We start from the raw sequence: 26279 nt of genomic DNA, 5'->3' as shown, positions 1-26279 counted from the left end.
ATTGCGCCCCCTGTTGTGGGTCCGTGTACCTACACTTTCACAACACTGGGTTTTGGATTAATTAATAAGCTGGAATGGAGGATTGCTGCTAATAAGTGAATCAGGTGAAAGTGGGCCCAGCATCCAGCAGGTGGTAAACATGTTGATCGAATATTAAAGTTGCTTTTTCAATTGATGTGGTGCTTCCAAATAAATCATTGTCTAATCACTGCATCCTCATTATGTGTTCTTTTAATTTGGTGAGTTACAAGATGATAACATTTATTGTTTTGGAGTTATTGTCTACACCAGCTGGATGGGATGGAGTACCTCACTCACTCTTTCTCACTCATCAACATTTTTACTGTAGAAGCTGAAGCCCTACACTGTTGCCACCACAGGGGAATAACTCAAAAAAGTTACTTTTTAACAGATTTTTCACAAATTTTAATTCCCTTATTTCACCTGTCACTCTGTCACTTCATCTTATTACAACCCCTGGCAAACATTATGGAATCACCGGCCTCAGAGGATGTTCATTCAGTTGTTTAATTTTGTAGAAAAAAAGCAGATCACAGACATGACACAAAACTAAAGTCATTTCAAATGGCAACTTTCTGGCTTTAAGAAACACTATAAGAAATCAAGAAAAAAAGATTGTGGCAGTCAGTAACGGTTACTTTTTTAGACCAAGCAGAGGAAAAAAATATGGAATCACTCAATTCTGAGGAAAAAATTATGGAATCACCCTGTAAATTTTCATCCCCCAAATTAACACCTGCATCAAATCAGATCTGCTCATTGACATTGACCCTATGTGTCTTTTTGCAAGGAATGTTTTTGCAGTTTTTGCTCTATGGCAAGATGCATTATTATCTTGAAAAATGATTTCATCATCCCCAAACATCCTTTCAATTGTCCAAATATCAACATAACTTGTGCATTTATTGATGATGTAATGACAGCCATCTCCCCAGTGCCTTTACCTGACATGCAGCCCCATATCATCAATGACTGTGGAAATTTACATATTCTCTTCAGGCAGTCATCTTTATAAATCTCATTGGAAAGGCACCAAACAAAAGTTCCAGCATCATCACTTTGCCCAATGCAGATTCGAGATTCATCACTGAATATGACTTTCATCCAGTCATCCACAGTCCACGATTGCTTTTCCTTAGCCCATTGTAACCTTGTTTTTTTCTGTTTAGGTGTTAATGATGCCTTTCGTTTAGCTTTTCTGTATGTAAATCCCATTTCCTTTAGGCGGTTTCTTACAGTTCGGTCCACAGACGTTGACTCCAGTTTCCTCCCATTCGTTCCTCATTTGTTTGTTGTACATTTTTCGATTTTTGAGACATATTGCTTTAAGTTTTCTGTCTTGACGCTTTGATGTCTTCCTTGGTCTACCAGTATGTTTGCCTTTAACAACCTTCCCATGTTGTTTGTATTTGGTCCAGAGTTTAGACACAGCTGACTGTGAACAACCAACATCTTTTGCAACATTGTGTGATGATTTACTCTCTTTAAGAGTTTGATAATCCTCCTCCTTTGTTTCAATTGACATCTCTCATGTTGGAGCCATGATTCATGTCAGTCCACTTGGTGCAAACAGCTCTCCAAGGTGTGTTCACTCCTTTTTAGATGCAGACTAACGAGCAGATCTGATATGATGCAGGTGTTAGTTTTGGGGATGAAAATTTACAGGGTGATTCCATAATTGTTTCCTCAGAATTGAGTGATTCCATATTTTTTTCCTCTGCTTGGTCTAAAAAAGTAACCGTTACTGACTGCCACAATCTTTTTTTCTTGATTTCTTATAGTGTTTCTTAAAGCCAGAAAGTTGCCATTTGAAATGACTTTAGTTTTGTGTCATGTCTGTGATCTGCTTTTTTTCTACAAAATTAAACAACTGAATGAACATCCTCCGAGGCCGGTGATTCCATAATTTTTGCCAGGGGTTGTATGATGATCTGCTTCCCGTCATTCTTCATTTGAGTTCAGTCCACACTCTATTTCTCAGGTTATTGATTTATTGGGCTGCTTTTTATCTTTACTGCAGCATTTTATGTAAATCTCACTTTGCTTTGCCATGCTTGTCTTTCATCTCTGTCAGAACTTTGACCATAGCGCTGACCATTCCTGGTATTGTGAACTTTTATTCCCCTGTGTGTGTTTCCTGTTTTCAGTCGCCTTTCTTTCTCCTTGTTCCACTTGCGGATTTCACTTTACGTTTATTGTGTCGTCATTCTGACAGTTATCACTTCTTTATTAAGAGGTGGATTCTCTCTGTGACTCAGTGTGATGATAAAAGAGGAGCCAAACACAAGTGTACAGCTCTGCACCTCGGCAGCAATGGCAAAAACACACACGGGAACAGGTAAGACTGAAATCTGCTTGTCCACTGCCTCTCACACAGGACTAAAATATTAAAATAATTATATTTACACATATTAATTACAAATAGCGTAAATTACAAATATATTCAATATATTCAAACCATCAAAATCAAACTTCAGTGATATAACATTAAAATCATGTTTCTTACAAAGAATTATTATTTTCTATTTTTAATTCTTTGAAAGAAATCTAGTTTTGGTAATAAGTTAAAATGAGCTAAAACATTCAAAGAGTCTCACAACAGAAATTACAAATGCATACCCAAGTTTTTTTTTTTCAACAGTTTTAGTTGTGATTCTTGTTGATTTAAAAGCAGGATAATTGACAGAAAGTCACTAATTAGCTCAGTTTAATCGATATAAGCAATAACTAAACAGGATCATAATATAACGTTTCTCATGTTGGGATCAAAACCTTTTTATGTGGGTTTTGATTAGAATTCTGCAGAACTGTAGGGTCTGCAAAAGTTCCCAGTTTGTAAATTCTGACCACAGACTTGTTGTGGCTTGTTGAGGACTGTATTTGTGTAGCAGATGCTGAAATCGCTTATAATGATGCCTCACATTTACGTCCCCAGACAAGGTCGATATCCATTTTTACAGCTGGGTGGACTGAGACCATGCAGATTAAGGACCTGATTTACCAAGATCACACATAACGAGTGGCAAATTGCGTGGACAATACAAACTTCTGCACATTGGGCTGGAGACAGGTTTGAGGGTGATTTACTCAGTGAAAATGCACAATTAACAGCAGGCAGTAATGTGACGTGAACAACAGTATGTAAATGAAGATTTTGCAGGTGTTAGTGGCCATAAATGCAAATGAAATTAATTCAGCCACTTAAGTTCTGTTCTATCACTGAGGCAACTCTTTGTCCAGATCTAATATACATGGAAGCTGGTATCGAAACAGTCTTTGCTTCAATCTGGGAGATGGGTATCATCCCTACAGACTAGAAAAAAGGAGCTGTTGTCCTAATCTGGAAATAAAAAAGGGTGATTTCACAGACTGCAACAACTATAACAACAACTATAGGGGCATTGCTCTGTTTTATGTGCTGGGGTTCGGTGCTTGCAAAGATTATTTTTAAGAGGATTCAGTTCAAGGTGCATGCTGCTCAGTGGCCCTAACAGTATGGCTTCACACCCAAGAAAGCAAACACTTGTATTCTGTCTCTACTAGTACACATAGAATGCAAGTGTGAATATCGGCACTCATTCTTTGCAGCTTATGTTGGTTTTTCAGTGTGTTTGATCTAGTAGGCGGCTCTCTGGCACATCCTGACAATTTGTGGGATTCCAAAGAAGTTGTTAGACATCATAGCCAGCCTGTACACAGATACTGTGAGTGCTGTCCATAGTGGAGGCACAGACTCTGAGTTATTCCTAGTGAAGAGTGGTGTTGGTCAAGTACATGTTCTGGCTCCTACACTGGTCAATGCTGGGTGGGGTTGTGGAGACCAGCAACCATGGTGTATTTCTTGACAAGGGAAGGTTTACACTTGATGCTCTGATCTTTGTGGAATCAGCGGATTGTATCACTTGACAAACTGAGCAAGTAATTGGAGTGTCTGGGTTTAGAGTTGCCCAAGATGAAGACTAAGATCCAGGCTTTTAATGACTTCCTGGACTTGGCCATCATAAGTGCATCTATATGTTGTCAAAGTGTTAACGTCTTAGTTTTTGATTTGTATTTTTAACAAATTTGCAAAAAATCTCAAAAACAAGTTTTTTCACATTGTCATTATGGGGTATTGTGTGTAGAATTTTGAGAGGAAAAAATGAATTACATCCATTTTTGAATAAGGCTATAACATAAAAAATGTGGGAAAAAAGTGAAGCACTGTCAATACTTTCCAGATGCACTGTAGTACCAGCATATCCGCCAAATTGGACTTGATTGAAAAATTGAGTAAAAAATTAACTCGGATTATGTGACTGATAGTGACTGATTTAATTGGGATTATCTGAAAAATGTTTTGGTAAAATCATATTTTAATTTTATTAAATTATAGCAGTCTCATAATTTGTTTTCACAGGTGGAAACAAATTTTCTTTTCCCAGCTATAGAGCGATCATCATGTGTCTGGGATTGCTGAACGTTGTTCTGCTGATCGTTGCTATCGTTATTGGGATTAAGTGTGAGTACAGCCACTTGACTTTCATTTCCCCCTTTGGTGCAATATCAAAAAAGAAAAAAAAACCCAGCCATACTCAGCTGAATTAACACCTTATCCTTAATTTTTTTTTCTTTTTTTCTAAACATTTCAACATGCATTGATGTCAGTGTTTAACATGGTGGGAAAGAAATTTTTCAATTGAGTAATAAGTGACTTTTCCACTTTCACATCCTGCCACAAACTATTTCATGATTGGAATATTTCCCTCACCAAATCCGTGCTCACCAAATCAACTGTTACTGCAGCACAACAGCATCACAAGACACCTCTACGACCTCAGCTAGACCCTATGAATCATCCTCATGAGTTCAATGCAAAATTTCACAAAATTCCACAGCTTGTGCATCACAAGATGAAGTGCACCAAAATCTCCTGTAGATACAGAGCATATCACATATTTTAATCATTATGAAATATTGACAGTAACTGTGAATGAAGAACGCTGCTACAGCTGAAGAGGAAGAATATTTACTCTCAGGTGATCTTGATTGTGCTGCATGGGTAGTTTCTGGGTGATCTCTGGAGGGTTTTGTGTTACATTTTTGATAGCATCCTGCAGGTTCATGGCCACTGATTTTCCACACGTCACCAAGAATTCTCACAAAACCACCAAGACAGTGACAGGATCAGTGGCGGCGCCAGGAATTTTTCTTGGGGGGGCTGGGGTAAAAGTTAGAGGGGCTCCGCAAAATGTCATTGAAATGAACAATATATAGTAAATTGCTTTATAAATACCAAGGTATATGTTTTAGTCACACATGCTCCTCTAAAATGTGGTATCAATGCACACACACATCACTTAGAATGATTGCAAGAGTAAATTTGCACATAGGTGTACAAACTGAATTCATTGAAATGGTGCTCAAGACAATGCATGGAATCAACCGTACATCCTAAATTTTTGAAGTATGGAATTAAATTTGTCTCATTAATACTTGCAAATGCACAGAGGGTGATTTACAAATATCCTTTGATTTGTACATGTGCTTTGTGATCCACAAACACAAATATCTGATTTGTAACTTGTGTGTGGGTTTTTACAAATAAATGTTGTTTGCAAAACTGAAAATTCTGTTTGTGAAGGGTGATTCAGAATTGGTGGATCACCGAACACACACATTCATCATTTTGCTCAGTTACGCAATACTGAGACATTCTCAGCGCAAAACTGCAGTTGAGATCCACAAATATGTCAGTTGCTATTCACATTATTGGCAGAATTATTGGGGGAGCTGAGGGGAGCTTGGCTCATTATTGGGGGATCTTAAGCCCCCCCCTTGGCGCCACCACTGGACGGGATGCTCCAGCACGACGTCACAACATGACATGATGGACGAGGTGCAGACCTTAGCAAGACATCAAGTCTTTCGGCCCTCGAGAAGGGAAGCAATACTGTGACCAGCCAGGGTATAATGCAGTCTGCAACCTTACCACTAGATGGCACTAAATCCTACACACTGTTGGTTAAAATTGTCAAGGTGGAAATTTCCTTTTGTGTTTCAACTGTGTGCTTTGTATAGGTTTGGAAAACATTGTCACAGCAGTATTTTAGGGGTTTTGGCAGATTTCAATGGAGTCTGATGTCTCAGGCAGTCTGGGTTGGTTTGTGTCACGTAAACCCGTACAAAATCAGGTTTGCATATGAATCTAAAAATGTTTTATTTGTATACAAAACTGCAACAATAAAGTCTGAAGCTGTGCACTTTGTTCCTTTTCTGAATAATGATACCTTTGGCGTAGTTTTCGTTCTTGCTTTATGACGTTGTGGTTTTTACTTCTTCAGGCGCCAAAGTCAAAGAGGATTCAGTGGAGGTTTCCCATTCGGTGGCGGCACAAGTGATCAGCGAGCTGAACCTCCTCCGAAGCAACCACAGCGAGGTAATGGAAGCCGAAGAAGCAGCCAAGAAGACATTAGAGAGTAAGCGAAAGGAACAGAGGCAACTCATGGACCAGATCGAGCAGAAGAAGACCATCAACGACCAGTATCAGAAACAGGTGGAGGTGCTTGTAAATGAGAAGTTGCAATTGAAGTCCAATCTGTCGCTTTTGGGTGAGACTGAGTGGAAATCATCTCTGGAAAGTTTATTTATTTTCTCCTGTGAGTTAATATACTGAAATCTTTTGCTTCTCCTAGAGGGTACCTGTGGGAAATGCCCCCTTCAGTGGACTTTAATGAACTCCACCTGCTATTTCTTTTCCATTCGAGACTCTTCCAGGGCCAGGAAGAACTGGTTGGACAGCAGAGCAGACTGCATTATTCGTGGAGCAGACCTGGTTGTGATCGATGACGCAGAAGAGCAGGTGGGCTAAAACAAATCATTCAGACAATTTATTTTACAATCTGTATTTTTAAAACAAGACATTTTTTGTTTGTTTTGGGGTTTTTTGTTTGCACACATAGAGATATGTGAACAAGATCCTCAGATATTCATCGATAAATAAAGCCTGGATTGGTGTCATATGGAACAAAACAACACAGACGTGGATCTGGGTTAACAATGTGAATGACACGGAACCAGAGTAAGTGGCTATTTTTGCCATTACTGATTCCAGATTAGAATATTTATTGCTTTGAAAAAAAAAAGAATATTGATTATTATTAATGGTGGAATATCTTTATATTTGTTCATCAAGGTACTGGTTCTTTGGAGCTTTTCAACCTGACAGCCGCTATAACAGCAGGGGAACAGATTACTGTGGAAGCACGAGGTTTATGTACGACAATACCATAGCTACCCAAAATAAAGAAGACTGTAATGGAATATTTCCTTGGATATGTGAAATGATGTCAACATAGAACTGCAAATATTATTCAGGGAGCTCACATAAACCCGTGTAGAACTATACTAAAAGTGAGTGTAATACCTTTAAAGAGCCAGTTCACTTCTTTTCCACAACAATTTGCTTAATTTGCAAATGTGGTTCATTGGCTTGTTACCAACCACGCCAGTGAGTGATGTACTCACCTTTGATGGGTTGATGATGTACATTTTTCCTACAATTACACAGACATCAGTGGAGCTCTAAAATAATAAAGTTTTTCAGAAGATTAAAACTGCGTAGTATAGTTATTGAGGCATTCTTGCATCATTTTCAACATGAGGTATGTCAACCCAGTTTCAAGTTTTTCATTTTTGTGATACAGGCACCCTTCAATCACTAATTTTAACCCCATAAACCCAATACCCCTTCCCCTCCATGACACCCCAAATTTTGCAGGCCAGTCTCATGATTTTTGTTTTTTTTTTTTGTGTGTGTGTGTGTGTGTGTTTTTCTTGATGAAAATGTAATACACGTGATCGTATCATGAACTATTAAATTAAATCCAGTGTCGTCAAAGTAACTTTGAAAAGTTACTTTTTTAGTTACTTTTTTAGTTGCTTTATACAGTTACTTTATGCAGTTTCTTCATTAGCAGCTTTATGCAATGACTTTATTAGAAGCTGCCAAAAACTTGCAACTAATAAGTAATGTAACTAGTAAGGTAACTAGTAATCTAACTTGGTTACTCTTAAGATTGCGCAATCAGCAAAATAACTAATAGTTATTTTGCAGTACTCAGCAAAGCAACTAATAGTTACTTTGCTGAGTACTAAATCTTAAAATAACCAAGTTATTACTTTATTAATAACTTTATTAATTACATTCAGCAGCTGCCAACAATTTGTCCGCAGCTGCTAATGAAGTAACTGTATAAAGTAACTGTAAAATATAACTGTATAAAGTAACTAATGAAGTAACTTTTCACAGTTACTTTGGCAACACTGATTAAATCACTTTTTGTGATACCATTGTGAACTTGGTATTGTGTTGGGTATGTTGCTGGTGATGTTATTCCTAGGCTTTGGAGAAACCTAGGACCACCAGTTCATCATAGGTTATTACTCCAGCTAAGACCCATTTACACCTGGGTGAACTAAGACAACACGGATAAAGTGTCTTGTCCAAGGGTACTGATATACAGAAACTTCTAGGGCTCCATACTGACAGGTACCATGGTTGGGAATTAAACTCAGGTCTCCATGTTGATATCCCAACTCTGCATTCCACTGAGCTCCCTTTACAATTAAGAGTGTAAAAAATCAGTTTGTCTCTTCAACTGGCTTTTATGTTTCTGTGCATTTTGTATTTGGATCTGAGTCACATTTAGTAGTAAAATGCAAATTCATTTAGTAGTAAAATGCAAATTGTTTCAAAATAAATGGCAGTTCAATGATTCACGTTTAAGGGTATATTTTGTTCTTGTACAGTGCTGTGCAAATGTTTTACACATCTTAGAATTTTGACAAAAATGTAATCTATTCATTTTCTAGACCCACTTACTCCAATTAAGGGTTGGGAGCTGTTTTATATATATATATATATATATATATATATATATATATATATATATATATATATATATATATATATATTATATATATATATATATATACACAAGGGTAGGCTGAAAAGTTCTAAGGCTCACTATAATGCAGTTAATGCATTACTCCTTCATGGGGACCCTTAGAACTTTTGAGCCTACCCTCGTATATGATCATATCAGAAGATAATCAGATATGTGCAAATATGCCTTTTCTGCCAACAATCAAATATGTGTGTTGTGATTTCTAATTCAAACTATGTGAAATTTATTTTCAAATAAAATCTAAGATGATATGTTTGTACTTGTACTGTCTGGTGGTACATGATAACACATGGAGTTCTTTTGTCTGTTCCAACTTTTGCTCGGCATTGCCTTACCCATGCACAGGTTCTACCACAGATCCCCTTCCTGCCCAGCTGCAGCTGTACATGGAGAAAAGAGTGCAGAATTTGAATTCCCTTGTTGTAACACATGAGTGTTGATGCCCAGTTCAGAAGTGTATTCTTTAAAATTTTCAAATATATTTTAAAATATATGCTTTAATAGAAAGTGTTCACACTTAAAACTTGATACCATTTCACAAATCCATTTGAATGTCACAAGGCATCTGCTGTCAGACACACAGCTGCACAATTCATCAAGACATGATCAAGGACCCCTCAAAAAAAATCTCCTGATTTGAAAATATAAGAATATATTCAATATAGTGAAAGAGATTTGAGTACAGAAATGCATCATATATAATGTGCAAAAATTAGAAGAGCATCGATGGCGTCACTAGAATTTGCATGTAACTTGCAGGAAGCAAGCTAATATTTAATACAGACCCATCATATTTTAAAATAATTTATCAGGGAGCAGTCAGTGTTAAATATGCCAGAAGACATACTTTGTGAAGAGTTCTCAACAGATATTAAAGGAGCCACTATCTAAAACTGACATTGGTCACTTTATTAGGTACACCTTGCTAGTACCGGGTTGGAACCCCTTTTGCTTTCAGAACTGCCTTAATTCTTCATGGTATAGATTCAACAAGATGTTGGAAACATTACTCAGAGACGTTGGTCCATATTGACATAATGGCATCACACAGTCAGCCATTTAACTAGTTTGCTGCTTCTCCTCTGACCTCTGACATCAACAGGGAATTTTCGTCCACACAACTGCCACTGGATATCTACTCTTTTTCTGACCATTCTCTGTAAACCCTAGAGATGGTGGTCCTTGAAATTTCCAGTAGATCAACAGTTTCCGAAGTATTAAGACCAACCCATCTGGCACCATCAATCATGCCATATTCAAAGTCACCTAAATCCACTTTCTTCCCCATTTTGATGCTCAGTTTAAACTTCAGCAAGTTGTCTTCACCACGTCTAGATGCCTAAATACATTGAGTTGCTGCCATGTTACTGGCTGATTTTCTATTTGTGTTGACAAGCAATTGAACTGGTGTACCTAATAAAGTGGCTGGTGAGTGCAAATGCCTTAGCAAACATATCAACTTATTTTGTTGCAAAATTCAAAGTTGTGCTTTGTATCATTTTTGCAAAATCCATGCAGGGTGTCTGTAACACCACCACCACCACCACAAAATCTACACAGAATATTTGAAACACCCTTTATTCATACACATCACTCTAGTCAGATTAAATCAAATGCCACTATGTGTGGGCCACTACAATGACCTCACTCTTGACATTACTCAATTTTCTCTTTATGACCATGCTAAATACAGCAGCTAGCTATGTGTGGTCTTCATTTCATTGCTGGTGCCACCATCTGAGACGTTGGCAAAGGTCAACCTTCTAGGCTGGCATCTAGCAAAGGCTGTGATCATGCTGTCTATGTCAATGCTGATATCTTGATGAAGCACAATCATTGCAAGGTATGTAAGTGACTGTCAGAGTAAATCACAGTGTTAATCTCAGAAAGACACTCTGCACTAGAATGCAGGAAAATGCACCATTTCAAGCTTTGCATGCCCCATTGTTCCTGCAGGCAGGACACATTCAACACCTTCCTTTGTGTAACAAACCCCCAGTTAACAATCCTGAATATCACCCTGGTACATGTGAATTTAACTGGCACATCAATGGTCATTGTCCAGTGCTGTACTTTATTGTGTATTTTCTAGTCAGGTGTAACACTGGTGCTGTCAAAATCATGAACAAAGTACCCAGTGGTAAGACATAAATTTTCTACATCTAGTTCTCATCTACGAGTTGGTAGAATGAAGAAGATTGTATGTAGGATGGTATCCATTATCAACTGACAAAGTTTTATCCAGATTTGATCCAGATTACAGATTTTGTGGCCATTTAAATTTAACATTGAAAACCCCATTTAATGTATATTTAGCATTATGTCTTAATCAAACGCGCCGCAATCACTTTCACATTTGAAAGTGAGGTGTAGACTGGCACTCACTATCACCTGACAAAGTTTGATCCGGATCCGATCTGGATTGTGGATTTTGTGGACATTTGAATTGAATATTGAAAAGCCCATTTGGTGTACATTTTACATTATTCTATTCTATATCTCGATCAAAAGTACCTCAATCACTCTCATTTTTTCTGTTATGGATTTACCTACTCCACCAAAATTGAATGGAGATTCTAATTTTATGCCTGTTTGTCTTCCAGTTATCTCTCAGACCCCAAGCATCAAAAAGCAATGAGAAATTGTGCACATAGAGACAACCAACGTTCTGTGAAAAATGGTCTTTATTGACTTTCCTTATGCATTTACTTTGTTGGGAAACACCATATACTGAGCTTTCACACTTGAGTTGACACTGACTCAGTTGTACCCATGAACTGCACAATACTTGTCAATGTATCCTCAATATCCTAATCCTTGAGGTGCTGGTATAAGGTCACAGTCAGTTTCTTAAGCTTTGCAACCTTTCTGCTGAGTTGTTCAAACTTCACACCACATTCCAAGAAGGTGAAAGCATCACGGCTCACTCGAACTTAAGGAACTTCTTGCTCTAAAAATACCAAGCTGAGTAATTATGCCAACATAAAGTACCTGAATACTTATTTTTGGAATTTTTTGGTACAAGTGATGCTCTGCCCATTATGAATTACAGTACGGGTGCCAGCTCATTTTCTTTAAAATTGTGAGTTAAAGGGGAATTATGCAACAATTTAACTTTAATTTTTGCAGTTTGGGAGTAATTATAATCTCTAAATTACTTGTTTTGTCACCAAACACCAAGCATCTTGGAGCAGAAAACCAGTCCTGCAACTTCAGGGACACTGACCCGGTATAACAGTTTATCTTCCCCCCCTGGATGCTCTATCCTAACTGGGCCTTATCACCTTTATTTAACCAGGATAAAACTCAGTGTGCTGGCCAAGAGGCAGGGCAGAGTTACATACACAGTTGTACACAGAGCTGAAAGATAAAGAAGCATGTAAAACGGACGCAGTCCTGGTCTTCTTGCTGCTGTACATGCAAGTATATTGAGATAATCTCTCTGTTCTCTATGTATTTCTGAATTTTGTTGCTTTCTTGACACGGTTCCACGGATTGCGTTTGCCGGCTCCGTTGAAAAAAAATGTGCGTGCGTGGACAGCGAGGGAAGAGGCCAAGAGAGGTGAGTACAGATGTAGACGAGTGGTCAACCCTTCTTGAGCAATAATGGGAATGCATTACAAAAGCAATCACGGAACAGTTCTTGTTGCTGGAAGGGCAGATACATGATGTGCAATCCTTAAAATATGCCAGAAGAGGAAGTAAAACTACCGTTGACAGTTGTGGTCAGTTCTCATGTGGACAGTGTGGACATTTCGGTATTCAATTGATTTCTATGACCTGTTCTTGTTCAGGGCCAGAAGGACAGTAACATCTACACCTTTAAAAGAGAGAGAGAGAGAGAAATCAACACAAGGTTAAAGTTATACACAAAGCCACATGTAAACCTAATATTGTGTCAAATTTCACCTTGACTCCTAAAGACTTCTACACACAGTCTAGATATTTTGAGTTGAAGTAAAGACTTTGGGAAGGCCAAAAGCTTAATAGAATCTGAGTAGCGTTTGTCAGTTTGTTCAACTGCTCCCTTGGGTGATTCCCACCAAACATGGTATGAAAATAAAGGTTCACCCCAGAATTGGCTTTAATGCGGCATTTACACATAGGCAGGACGCCTTACGAATGTCATATTTGTGTCATTCTTGCCACATTCCTGGCATTCTTAACATGACTTAATGCATCTGGATAGGTTTCTTAATAGTGCGTGTTGGTGCATGATATTCGTGGAGCATGTTTTTGGCTGTCAAAAAAATCTACCACAAATGTCACACACCACCCTCATTTCGCCTCATGGAGGTCGCAACTAAGTGTACAGATCTGTCTTGATTAGTGATGATCCTTAATAGAGCGTGACAGCGTTCTTCTTTGCATTCAGTTTCATTGCTGCAGTATGCTGAAGGAGAACAGTGATGCCAAGTCGGCTAAAAGTCTCGTTCCAATGCTCCTCAGTGCGCTCCTGCAGGTATGTTTGGGAAAACGAGTGAGACGAGAGCAACATGGAGCCACACATCTGGCTCTCTCAGTCTCCTCCTCCTCTCTGCGCCACTCCATGGCACAGAGCCCAACTAAGCATGCAGTCACAAAGTTATTCTGCTGTGGATTTTGAGGAGCAAACTGGAGCAATCTGACTTGTTCAGCAGCTGATGGATGAATATATGTGTGTGTGTGTGTGTGTGTGTGTGGAGACAATTCACCTCATTCACAATGTTACAGAACACAACATGACAGAACACAACGTAATTATATGCTGTTCCACACAATAGCGAGGAACAGCGTGCAACAGCACGGAACATTATTCTTGACCGTGCATAATGGTTCCTGATAATTCTCCAGTAACACGTACCATTAATCGCGTGGTAACAGGTTGTAGCAGGTCCTAGGGACACCTGACGCCTCCGCCTCAAATCATCACATTCATGATCAGCAGCCAAGAATGTGTACTTCATGGCATTTGTGACTTGTCGTCATTATGTGTAAACGCGGCATAAAGGGTTTGTTCTAGCAAACATCCAGGTCATTGGGACCTGCACCAAATGTGTCACACATACTGGGTCCTGGAATTAACAAGACAGGGTCAGATTTGCCGAAGGTCAATCACTGGGACCAAGGTCATATCTGCTTGTATTTGTTGGCTTACTCCTCCCAGGTCCTTTTGCTGATTTCTACCAAACTTGGTATGTCAATGAAAGTTGACTCCTAAATTGCCTTTAAAGAATCCATTTTGTCTGAGTCGATGTGAAGGAATTTGATTTTTGTCCTAATTTGGACCCATTGTCGCACATATTTAAGTGGATTCCAGAACCGCCTTCACAAGGTCAGCTCGAAGTCCATCATTTGGGTAAAAGCCAAGATCTTTTGGGTCAAATACCAGATTGCCATGTCCCTAGCTGTCTATACATGCCCACAGCCACAATTCTGTAATATTTTTTTTGTTTTTGTTTTGTCCCATTGATGGGGGGACTCTAACTCTATACTTTTATTAAAATTCTACAGAGCCAAAATCTTTGATAGAGTATGACACAAGAACCCCCCCCCCCCCCCAAAAAAAGAGGCACTATACAACAGCACATTAAACAGCTCTTTGCTTTCAAAGAATTTGTTTATTAGCATGTCGTGTGACTCAAGTACAATTATACGTTGTAGCAGATGAGCTCTGGCAATTTGCTTGGAAACGGCTTCTCCATGAATCACTGGATGCAAACTTTATGCCTGCACAGCTGTATTGTAATGAACCTCCAAAGTCATGAATCCAGTCCCTTAAAAAACACATATATACATATGGAATTACTTCTCTTTTGTTATTATTATTATTACTATTATTATTAACAACAACAAGAATGATAATACATCATTACCTCTAATGTAAAAGACTGTAGTGTAAATGTAGTGTATTCCTTAATATTACTGCATTAATGGTAAAAACGTGGCTTACTGGTTGCTGTACTCAGTCACATTGTTGACCCAAACCCATCGCGAGGCATTATAGGTGAGACCAATCCAGGATTCTGAGCGAAAATCCGGCAAACTGGTTTTAGCGCCAAACCTCCTGAAGACGTTGTTCACAAATCTCTAAGCACACAATGAATATGATGCTTTATAAACACAGAGTGCAAAATATAACTACATAAGTCAGATTCCATAAGAAAGTTTGCAGTGGCAGATGTGCTTGTAGTGTAGACTGTTAGCTTCAATTCAAGGGGTTTAGCAAAAATATCACATTAACCATTTAGGGAATCAAACCATTTATGTACAAAGTCCCTCCATTTCCAAGCTGATAAGTAACCGGACAAAGAAAATATAAGGATTATTGTTAATACACATAGTCACTTTTATAGACTTTTTGTTAGAGGAATCAGGGAATGAAAATAAGAACATTTCCAAACACTGAAGATGTTTGAACTTAATTGTCATCAATCATTAAGAAATACAAACAGTATGGTTGTCTGCCTGGGTGGTTGCCATCCACGACCCAAGGAGGCTCCATGGTGTTATGGGTTTGTGGTGATGCACGACACCAGTGCATGCTCCTGGACTTGACTGAATGGTAAATCTCTCTGGTGTAGGAAATTTGCAAACTGAGTAACCATGCAAGAAGAGAAGTGTGAGAAGTCACCAAGACGCCCATGACAGCTCTCAAAGTGGTGGTGGGAGAAACTGTACACAGTGCAAGTTTTTTTCTGTTGCACAGTGATTCAGCTTCATTGTAGAGTGGAAAAGAGGAGGATTTTTTTTTTTTCACAAAAAAAGGTGGTGTGAAATTTCAACAATAGTTTTCCAGAAGGCAGTCTTGTCAAACTCCTTGTCTGCATCACTCCACCGTGAAGCTGGTTGGGACATATGTAACAACGTGAAGTCCAGATTGAGAAGATATTCATACTGACTTGACTCTGGTAGAGTCTGGGTCTCACGTGGTGTTCGAACTCCACTGGGGCCACAAAGATATGTCATTCAGTTACACTCCCACAGGAATGTGGACGCTAACCTCATCACCAGAGTTTGGAGTAGCACCTTTGATAAGTGCTTGTAATCCCAAAGCCATCCACATTAAGGTCACAGCAAAAGAGTAGATGGGACTCTTTAGACTTTAGCCATCTGCACATTTAGGAGAAGGCAACGCCAAAGAAAATCTCCAGCTGTGGGTTGAACATCACCACTGATTGAGGATAAGTCTTTGTCACACCCTTAAAAAAAAACAGTCAAAATTTTGCAAGTTTTTTTCATGATGACATCATCAAATGACATCATAGCTTAAAACCTTTGATATAATATGGATCTCCTCATCGAGCCCTTTGGTTTGCTGTATTACATGACATGTTTTACTGAAATCTGAAATTTGTCCTAAGGTTACCATTGACCTCAAGCAAAACTCTGAAGGTCAAGATCAAAGGGAGACAAGCCTGAAGGAAAATCTGGAGTTTTAACCCAAAAGACAAACTAGTGAAGTTTTCTAATATCATTCAACATGGACCAGACGAGCTGCTTTCACCATTCCTCTGGATCACGCCAGTTATTCTGGAATAGTGAGACTGCTCAGTTTCTCCGTAGATATTCCCAGACTAGAGCACTGGAGAGGAGCTCCAGCTATGTTTGAAGTTCCGATTCCTCTCAAGGCGCAACACCATATTCGAGTGATGACACATAGATAAATCGACTGATCTGATGTAACCAACCTTCTCCTTTGGGCTAGAAATCACAATCAGATCGGCTCCACGTCTGAGAGAAAAATAATAGCAAGAGGAGCCTGCAAGAATCCACTTAGGGAGACATCTTCCACAGCTATTCTCTGGAAGAAGAAAAATCATTCTGGGTTGTTTTTTTTTCCATTATATAAAAATCACCACACAAAATAAAATTTGTTTTTCAAAAAGGACGGTCCCACCAAGTCTTACCGAAAGCTGACAGAGTGGATTTCAGATTTGTCTTCTCAGCCGTCAGCGTGTCAAGCTGTTTCTGTAATTTGTCGCTGGTGGCTTGCTGACGATCGATCTGCTGCGTGAGTTGTGCGTGTTTTTTGAGCTCACATTTAAGTTGTTCTTGGCCTCCTCCTCGGCTTTGATCACATCACTGTGGTTGCTGTGGAGCAAATTTAGCTCCTCGATGAGCTCTGCTGCAACCGAATGAGAAACCTCGATGGAACCCTCTTTGACTTTGGCACTTGAAAGAGTCAAAATACACAATCACAAAATAAGATGAGTGAGAAATTGAAGTGTGTGGGTGTATGATTATCCTGAATTAAGATAATCGTGACCCTAGTATATTGAAAAACTACTGGCCAATATCAAATTCATCATTTGCTCTAAAATTCAGGAAAAAGTGGTTTCACAGCAGCTCGTGGACCACCTTACTGAGAGTGGTCTTTTTGAACCACTGCAGTCTGCATTTAGAAAATACCATTCCACAGAGTCAGCTCTCACTAAAGTGGTAAATGATCTTCTGGTCGCAATGGATTCGGACTCCACTATGGTTCTGGTGCTGTTAGATCTTAGTGCTGCGTTTGATACCGTGGACCATCATATTCTCCTTGATAGGTTGGAGAATCATTTTGGGATTATTGTGAGTGCCCTTGCATGGTTGACATCATACTTGACCAGCAGTTGTGTTTTGTACAATAACACTACCTCTAACTTTAGTGACATGAAATTTGGGTTTCCACAGGGGTCCATCTTAGGCCCTCTGCTTTTCTCCCTTTATATAGCACCCCTTGGGCACATATTGTGGAGTTTTGGGATTAAATTTTATTGCTATGCTGATGATACTAAGTTATACATGCCGATAACCGCTGGTTGCCAACTTCCTACTTTTAAACTCTGACAAGATTGAAATTATGGTTCTTGGTCCAGTGAGACATCAGCATCTATTTGACCAGTTAACGCTTAGCCTAGGCTCGTGTGTCATACACCACACTGACAAAGTGAGAAACGTTGGGTTAATTTTTGATCCTACATTGTCTTTTGACCTCCACATTGATGTTTCCTCCCAATGCAAGTGACATTTTCAATTTGGGTATCCTTGAGTAACTATTCAGTTGAAGCAAAGTCATTCCAACTGTATACAGGACACCAAGTATTAAAGACATCTAGTCATCACCTAAGATCACGGGTTAAAGTCCAAGCCTCACAATGACACACTGAGACAGGAAGCACTTGAACCCTAAAGACTTGGACCTTTATTCTCCTGTAAAGATGTCAGTATGGCCAAACACCTTTGTTCAGTGACCTCAAGCTCTTTCCCAGAGTCTGATATGAGAGTGATTGGAGGCAAGTTTGATTAAGCTATAATGTAAAATATACATTAAATGGGGTATTCAATTATTTAAATGGCCACAAAATCTGTAGAATGGATTAGATCAAGATCACACTTTGTCAGTCAATAAAAGATACCATCCTACATAACACTCTCAAATATGAAAGAAATGTAATCTTTTTTGACAGAGTTATGAATTTTTGAAAATTTGTTCAGTGTTAAAAATAGGGATTTTTCCAAAATTCCAAGATTTTTCCTGACTTTGTCCTTTGACCTACGACCCTGAAAACTGAATCAGGTCTTGCCTATTAGGATATGAATCTTCAGTAAAAAATTCATAACAATATATGAAAAATTGTGGGCTCCAGGTTGTTCAGACAGACAAAGAGACAGACAAACAACTTCGTTGGCAGAGGTACAATATTTTGTCTTATATATAGATGGGATTTTAAACAGTTAAATTCACTATTAATTCTGAATTCATTTCCATTTTCTTGTATATTAGTGTGGGACAGAAATCTGATTGTTGATCAATCCAAAATCAAATCACTGTTTCCTATTCATAGACCCAAATGTACTTGCCATGTTCAACCAAAATCAGATTAGGACTTCAAAGGTCACAAATGGCTCAAAATGCTGACAATGTAAAAATCTGGATGGTTATGTGTGCTGTCCAGATTCACTTCTCAAATAAAGTAAAATAACAAAACAACAAACATCTTCCATCTGTCCACACTTCTGTATTCAAACGGAAACCGGCTTCCATTGCAGTGATTATTGACAAGTTCAGCAATGATTCATGGTCCAAAAGTGTGACTAGACTATAATATCAAGAGAAAGTTCAACTTCTTTGCATTATGCTCCCAGACGACTGCACCCAGGAAAAACGGCCCAAATGGAGATCTTAGAAAAAGAAAACAGAAATTATGACGCTCCTTGTAATGCGTTGATTTGTCAAGATGACTTTCGCAAAGGCAATCATCCTGCAAACCAAGGCAAGCTGCAAGGTACAGTACCAAAAAAAAAAACCTAAACAAACATATTTAACACTGTTTAAGAGGTGGAAACATGATTTATATAATGTAGGCTTTAAATGGTTTGTATGTAATCAACACGCAGAGAGTTTATATATATATATATATATATATATATATATATATATATATATATATATATATATATATATATATATATATATATATATATATATATATATATAATAAAATGTATACATCTGGATCATATTTACAATTGAAGGTGAAAAAAAATTATTATTATTAAATTATTATTTTTTACTTTTTTCTAAAATTCATTATTTTGTAATATCATAAAAACAGATATTACTTCTGTTTACAGGGGGATCTTTTTTTACCCGTCACCGACTGGTTTTACTGGGTCTGATATTGCTGAATGCAATTCTGCTGATTGTGACGGTTGTTCTGGGGATTTACTGTGAGTTTCCCTTTTCTGTGCATCAAACAGCTGAACGGACACTTTACAAGAATTAATGTCGATGTTAAAACATTAATTTTAAGAAATCTATTTAATTCTCAATATCTGTTCTGAAAGATTAAAATTTAAATGAAACAAAATATAATCTGAATTTTTATATATAATACACAAGTCAATCAGTGGGGCGGCTCCAGAGATTTCCTTGGTGAGGCTCAGTGGGTGGATGATTATTTAGTGGTTGGGTAACAGAATTTGCAATAAATGTCAAAATATGCATTTTAAAGTTACTTTCAAGAGTCTATTACATATATGCTATTAATTCACACAATACTACATAACAGACAGGACTAATAACAGCAACTACATTAAGCATAGTATCAATCAATCAATCAATCAATCAATCAATCAATCAGAGAATTTGAAACCCTGAGGATGAAATCAGGATTATGAATACTGAATATTGTTTTCTGTTGGGTTTATGGGAGAGATACTGAAAATTTTGGGAGGGCTACAGCCCCAACAAGCATTAACATAGAGCCGCCAATAAAATCAGCACATCAAAATACATCTGTAATTAATAAATAAATCATTGAATGCAGCTTTTACAGTATACAATATATATACAATATAATCTATATAAAATGACATACAGTGACAAAGTGAAACTGTTCTATCAAGCACACCTATTATTGCATAAAAATTGATTGTATTGTTCGAAAATTGTGCAAGAAACAGCAGAACAGATGAACTTTGATGCCACAAATCAGCTTGATTATCAAAAGTGTTCATGTCTCAGGTGCCAAAGTCAAAGAGGAAGCCCATGAAAAATCAGAGACTGAGCGCACAGCCCATGAGCAAACATTACTGCAGCTGACGCAGCAGAAGAACCTCAGTGACGACCTTCGCAAGCAGGTTGAGATGCTACAAGAAGAGAGAACAAGACTTCTGTACAATCAAACCACTTTAAGTAAGATTTTAAGGTTTTAATCTTACCTATAGCCGTACCACTGACCCCGTCTTTGACCCGTTCTGATGGCCTGGGTTTACCTGCCAGTGATAAATTAGGGCTGCAACAAATGGTTATTGTAATAATCAATTAATCAATGAAATAACAGTCCGATTAACTGAGTTGTGTGGTTCATAAAATGTCCATAAATGATGAAAAATGTTGGTTAATATTTTCTAGAGCCCAAGATGATGCCTTCAGGCGTCTTGCTTTGTCCACATCTTAAGACTTAAAACAATTCATTATCAAAACAGATTTCAACTAATGTAATAGTTGATTAGCAATTGATTAACTGAGGAATCATTGCAGTTCTATTTGCCATTTAGAGTTATTGTCAGGATTACCTCTACTTTCCCCCATGTACTATTCCCATATGGAGGATTTTATAATTGTTGGTGTCTGTCTTTGTCTTTCTGAGCTAGATCTCAGTTACTGCTGTGCATTTTTGTTATATTTGGGAAAATCCAAGGCGTGAACCCTCACCACAACATTTACAAATTTGTTCCTGTTCATTTTGATGTGGACAGTGACTGCGCTCTGTTGGCTGTATAACGACCATAATATTTGGTCACCCTTAGCAGAGTAGTTGGGGGGTTATTTCACTTCTCCAGTGAAGGACATGAAGCAGATTATTGAAAACCCTCCAAAAATTAGTTTTTAACATTTTGTTCTTCCAACAGAGGAAAGCTGCAGCAAATGCCAGCCAGGATGGATTCTTCTTAATTCATCCTGCTATTTCTTTTCTAATCCTGCGTCCAACCCCAAAAGGAACTGGCCGAACAGCAGAGCAGACTGTATCAGTCGTGGAGCCGATCTGGTCGTGATCGATAACTGGGAGGAGCAGGTGGGTTGCAAAGGAAATGAGCAAAGCATTAATAAGAAACTATAAACAATGTGGTAATACACAAAAATGAATGTTATGAGTGCAATGGTAAGAATATTTCATGAGGTGAAAGATGAAACGTTCCATTCAACAAGGCTGAACTGGCACAGGTTTTAAGCCAGATGTCCTTCCTGGCGCAACTCCACATTACACGGAGAAATGTGGAAGGGGTGGGGTTTGAACCGGGAACCTTCTGTAGTGAAACCAAGTGCACTAACCACTTGACCGCCACCCCTGCCCTGTACGGATAAATGTAACACACTGTTGTAATGTCCTTGGGCCATTCAAACCTGTTTGATATAATTATGAGTTACTTAATTTATTAGGGTAGTTACAACTACTTTTAAAATAGTACAGTTACATGTTAACTTAACTTTGTTGTGTTGTATCAGCACAATTTTATGCAGATCCACCTTGAATTTGCTGTGGCGGCCCTGAGCACAAACAAGCGAGCAGCCAAAGGGACTTACTGTTTTTTTTTTTTTGTTTTTTTTTTTGCAAATCTAGTTGGCCTGAACCATGATAATTAAGTAACAGTAATGCAAATACATCATGTTGACCCAACAAATTTATATTTAGGTCAGGACTCTAAGGATGATGTGACTCTCACATCAAAACGTCAGTCCCTTTGAACATTTTTTTCCTTTCAGCACCTTATTAAAGACTTTTTGCACTTATTTCTGTGCTGCACCAGTTATTTCTTCTTTTTTATATTTAGGTCACTCAGCAAAATTGTTTCTGGCTATGTTAATGCATTTTACTTGGGTGGAAATACTTTCTATAATTTTATTATGTTCACTGAACAACTTAGATTTTAAGTTGTTGCATATTATGTTAAAACTAGATGATTTGAATGTGTTCTCCCATAAAGCTTGATTTTATATCATTGAAGCTACATGTTAGACTTAGGTTCATGTAACACAAAAACCAACAACACCCATGTTGTTTTTTGTGTACAGTGTTTATAGGGAGTAGGACTCACAATGTAAATATACTAAATTACAGTAATATGGAAACTGTGTGTTTTCTCTCACAGCAACTGCTGAATGACAACTATAAAACTGACTCCACCAGCAAAACCTGGTGGGAGAATGGGTACTGGATTGGCCTCACTGACATTGAGACCGAGGAAAAGTGGGTCTGGATTAACAATGTGACCCAGGTGGAAACGTGAGCATCTCACAGGCTGTTCAATTTCTAAATATGAATGTGATTATTGATATGGAGAGTCTCAGTGGACAATTTGGTCATGCATTCCAGTGATGCTTCCTCATAAAAGACTGTTAATGTTTCAAAGTCTATTAGCAATCTGGGGCAAAACAGATCCAAAATACTTAAAATTTGATCACTGTTCCTCCTGTGGACTTGGCCCAGCAGTCTGTCCTCATAGTCGAGATGACATCATGACGCATGAAGGAAATGCAAGACACAATTGTTTTTGTACTTTTCCATATTGCTTATAAGTACATGGCACATTGGTATCACAGAAACAATGTAACCGCCTATTTCTCAATTATTTTTCTAAAGGTACTGGATCCCGGGAGAACCGAACAACCATGGTCCTGATGGTGAGGACTGTGGTGCCTTTTATTTTAATGGAGATCCCATGAAGACACGGTATGATGGAAAATGCCAATATCATCTTTATAACTGGTTGTGTGAGATTAAATTAAAGTAAACATGCAGCCTCTGAAGCAGATCTCAAACACTCATTATATTTGATTTCTCACAATCATTCATCTTCATCTGCTTACTCCAATTATGGGTCCTGTCCAGGGTAGACCCTGGACAGGACAGGAGTCTGTTGCACGGCTTACATTTGATTTCTGATTAAATATATTAGGAATGAGGTCTTTGTGGACATATAGAGGGCGCTCAGAGAGGGTACACCTTCACAAAGGAAAACACTCTCCTTCATATACATCTCTACATATTTTTATTCTGAAAGATTTGTCAAAAGCAGTTGTACCATGCAGAATCCTCTTTATTGAGATTCGTGTCTTTTGTTTTTTCTTGAGAAAGTGAGAAAAGTGCTTGGCCTAAGTAATGACTCGAGATTGGTTTAGGTCATACTCAACTGGCAGAAAACAAGTTGTTGATGTAAATAGTACCACATCTCCTGAATGTAACATAACCTGCGGTGTACTGCAAGGCTCAATACTTGGACTACTTCTTTTTCTGATATACGTTAATGACGCGCTAGCTGCCAAACAGTGCAAGCTCTTGCTCTATGCAGATGATTCAGCCCTGATTATTTCAGGCAAGAACGTGACAGAAATAAAAGCTGCCCTGAAGTGTCGAGATTTCATCTGTACAAATGTGGTTGATTAACAATACGTTTTCACTACACCTTGGGTCTATTCATTCTGGTTCAAAACATAAACTCAGACAGTATGATAGAATAAGTGTCAAGTGTAGTGGAAGTGACATTGAATAAAAGCAGCAAGTTACTTATTTAGTCGTGACATTTGATCAATCCCTTTCTGGAAACCAGTCAGGTAGACTGGTTGCCCTCCAGGACCCAAGGCGGTTCCATGGTGTTATGGATGCGGCAAAGTGCACATGCTCTCAGACTTGAGTTGCAGGAATGCCAGAAAATCTGATCTAAAATCAATAAAAATGGCTGGTTTCTGCTTTGATTCAAGGTCATTGTCTGTGCTTGCAGTTCTTGGAACACTGGACTCTCTAAGAGGACCCAATCTAGGCTTTAAGTTACTCACAATAAGGTTATCAGATATCTACTGGACTTACCTCCCAAAAGCCATATAGGTTAATATGAATTTAGGAAATTAGGTATACCAGTTGACTACCATGTTAAGCAGTTGAACCTGAATCATGTATACAGCATCTACCATAATGTCTCCAATGTACATGAGAACCAACTTTTACTTGTCAGGTCATAACTGCACCAGAATTAGTTTGGGTAGTTTTCACATAAATCCCACCAGTTCCTTTAGCACATGTAATTTGTTGTGGAACCAGATACCTGCTTCTGTTAAGATGTTACATACGAAACATACTTTGAAAAAACATGTTAAACAGCAGTTTATGTCTCAAATTCTAGTCAGTCATAGTTTATATTTGTATTATTAGTTTCCATTATTTTCTCATTTGTGCTTTTGCTCAGTATTTCTCCTTTTGTATTTTGTGCCTTTTACTGGTTGTTACTTTTATGCTTTATTGTGCTATCCTCTGCAATTTAATACACTGTTGTTTGTATGTACATGTATTTTATTGCCAAATAAATCAAATCAAATCAAAAATTGTATGATTTTGGTTCATGAACATCACATCTACTCAAGCACAGGAATCATAAATGGACTGAATTTATATAGCGCTTTTCTATCTATGTCGGAAGCTCAAAGTGCCCCCACTCATCATATCAAGTTTGGTGTCTATTGCGTAATTACTGTGGCTGTGCATAGCGAACACAAACCGTGCCAGAAGGCCTTTATATTATAGATATTGGCAGCATGTTGGCTTAGTGGTTAGCACTGCTGCCTCACAGCAAGAAAGTCATGGGTTCGATTCCCACTTGTGGCCTTTCTGTGTGGAGTTTGTGTGTGTTTCCTCCTACATTTAAAGACATGCAAGTTAGATGAATTGGGAATTTTTTAATTGTCTAGGTCTCCCTTGGAAAAGAGACCTCGATCTCAATGGGACTAACCTGGTTAAATAAAGGTTAAAATTAAATGAAATTATAGTAGATCACGACCCGCTCACCTTTTTATCGTCATTCACTTTAGTCTCATGAATGTCACAAATTGCTCTTTGGAAATTAATGATGACAACATACACACAATGCAATGCAACTTATTACACCTTAACTAAAGTGACATGAAATATACAGTGACATGACAAATTCTTCTCTATTACAAGTGTGTAGAATGGGTAACAAACACACATGCACACACATAAAAGAGAGAGAGAGAGAGATGTTTTTTGTTGTTGGACTATTCTTTTTAGAGTTTTTAGTAGGTCAAACAGAAGGTGACCAGAGTAAGAACAGTCTTTGAGAGAGTCCTCAGGAGCTACTACGCTGAAGCTCTTTGACTTTAATATCTATGTACAATATCTATCCCCTCACTGTATTTCACAGCTTACATGCCAAAGTTTTTTTTCCCAAAGCCTACAAATAAAATTCTTTCAAAAATAAAAATAAAAACAATTTATGGCTATGGAAAGATTTTTATGATAAGGCAATTAACATCTACATATCTTGGTAAATTTTACCTTTATTGCTAAAAAACAACTTGCAAAGAAAAAAAACTGCAGAAATATTTATAATAATCATGATTTTAATGTAGTGTCCCCGAGGATTGGTCATGAGAACTTGAGAAGAAACTATTGCAATTCATACCCAAAGGTCAATACATAAACAAAATTTCATTAAAAATAAAAAAATACCCATACTAAAAGGTCACATATAACAAAGTACAGTATATATTTTTTTCAAATGCCTGCTAAATGTATTTTCCAATTGTTGAATTGTTGTATGTTCCAATGTTGACAGCTTCCCCTTTAGATATTGGATGAACTCAATTCAATTATGTACAAGAGTTCCATCTAATAAACATATGTAGCCCCAACTCAAATAAAGCACATTCATACAAGATAATTTAATTTAATTTAGTTGGGACTACATATATTTAGTATATTGAAATCCTATATGGAAAGCCCATAATTGAACTGAGTTCATCCAACGAGTCATTTGTTTGTGTGATAC

The 26279-nt window shown here is 37.9% G+C and overlaps 2 protein-coding genes across 2 annotated transcripts; both read left to right on the top strand.

Annotated features, from left to right (window-relative positions):
* Nucleotides 1-1986: 1986 nt before the first annotated feature.
* Nucleotides 1987-7616, top strand: LOC117500748 (CD209 antigen-like protein E). Its single transcript, XM_034159517.1, has 8 exons — nucleotides 1987-2359; nucleotides 4421-4522; nucleotides 6345-6611; nucleotides 6696-6862; nucleotides 6963-7081; nucleotides 7196-7350; nucleotides 7383-7421; nucleotides 7519-7616. The coding sequence occupies exons 1-7, from the start codon at nucleotides 2284-2286 to the stop codon at nucleotides 7388-7390; spliced, it is 894 nt and encodes a 297-aa protein (XP_034015408.1). The 5' UTR covers nucleotides 1987-2283; the 3' UTR covers nucleotides 7391-7421; nucleotides 7519-7616.
* Nucleotides 7617-18986: 11370 nt separating this feature from the next.
* LOC117500749 (CD209 antigen-like protein E) lies at nucleotides 18987-23244 on the top strand. The gene is made up of 6 exons (XM_034159518.1): nucleotides 18987-19219; nucleotides 19569-19664; nucleotides 20461-20631; nucleotides 21351-21514; nucleotides 22590-22723; nucleotides 23081-23244. The coding sequence occupies exons 1-6, from the start codon at nucleotides 19108-19110 to the stop codon at nucleotides 23229-23231; spliced, it is 828 nt and encodes a 275-aa protein (XP_034015409.1). The 5' UTR covers nucleotides 18987-19107; the 3' UTR covers nucleotides 23232-23244.
* Nucleotides 23245-26279: the final 3035 nt, after the last annotated feature.

This window comes from Thalassophryne amazonica, chromosome 19, assembly GCF_902500255.1.
Source record: "Thalassophryne amazonica chromosome 19, fThaAma1.1, whole genome shotgun sequence".
Lineage (NCBI taxonomy): Eukaryota > Metazoa > Chordata > Actinopteri > Batrachoidiformes > Batrachoididae > Thalassophryne > Thalassophryne amazonica.
Note: the sequence above shows the minus strand (reverse complement) of the source record. Positions and strands in the feature narration are given on the sequence as shown.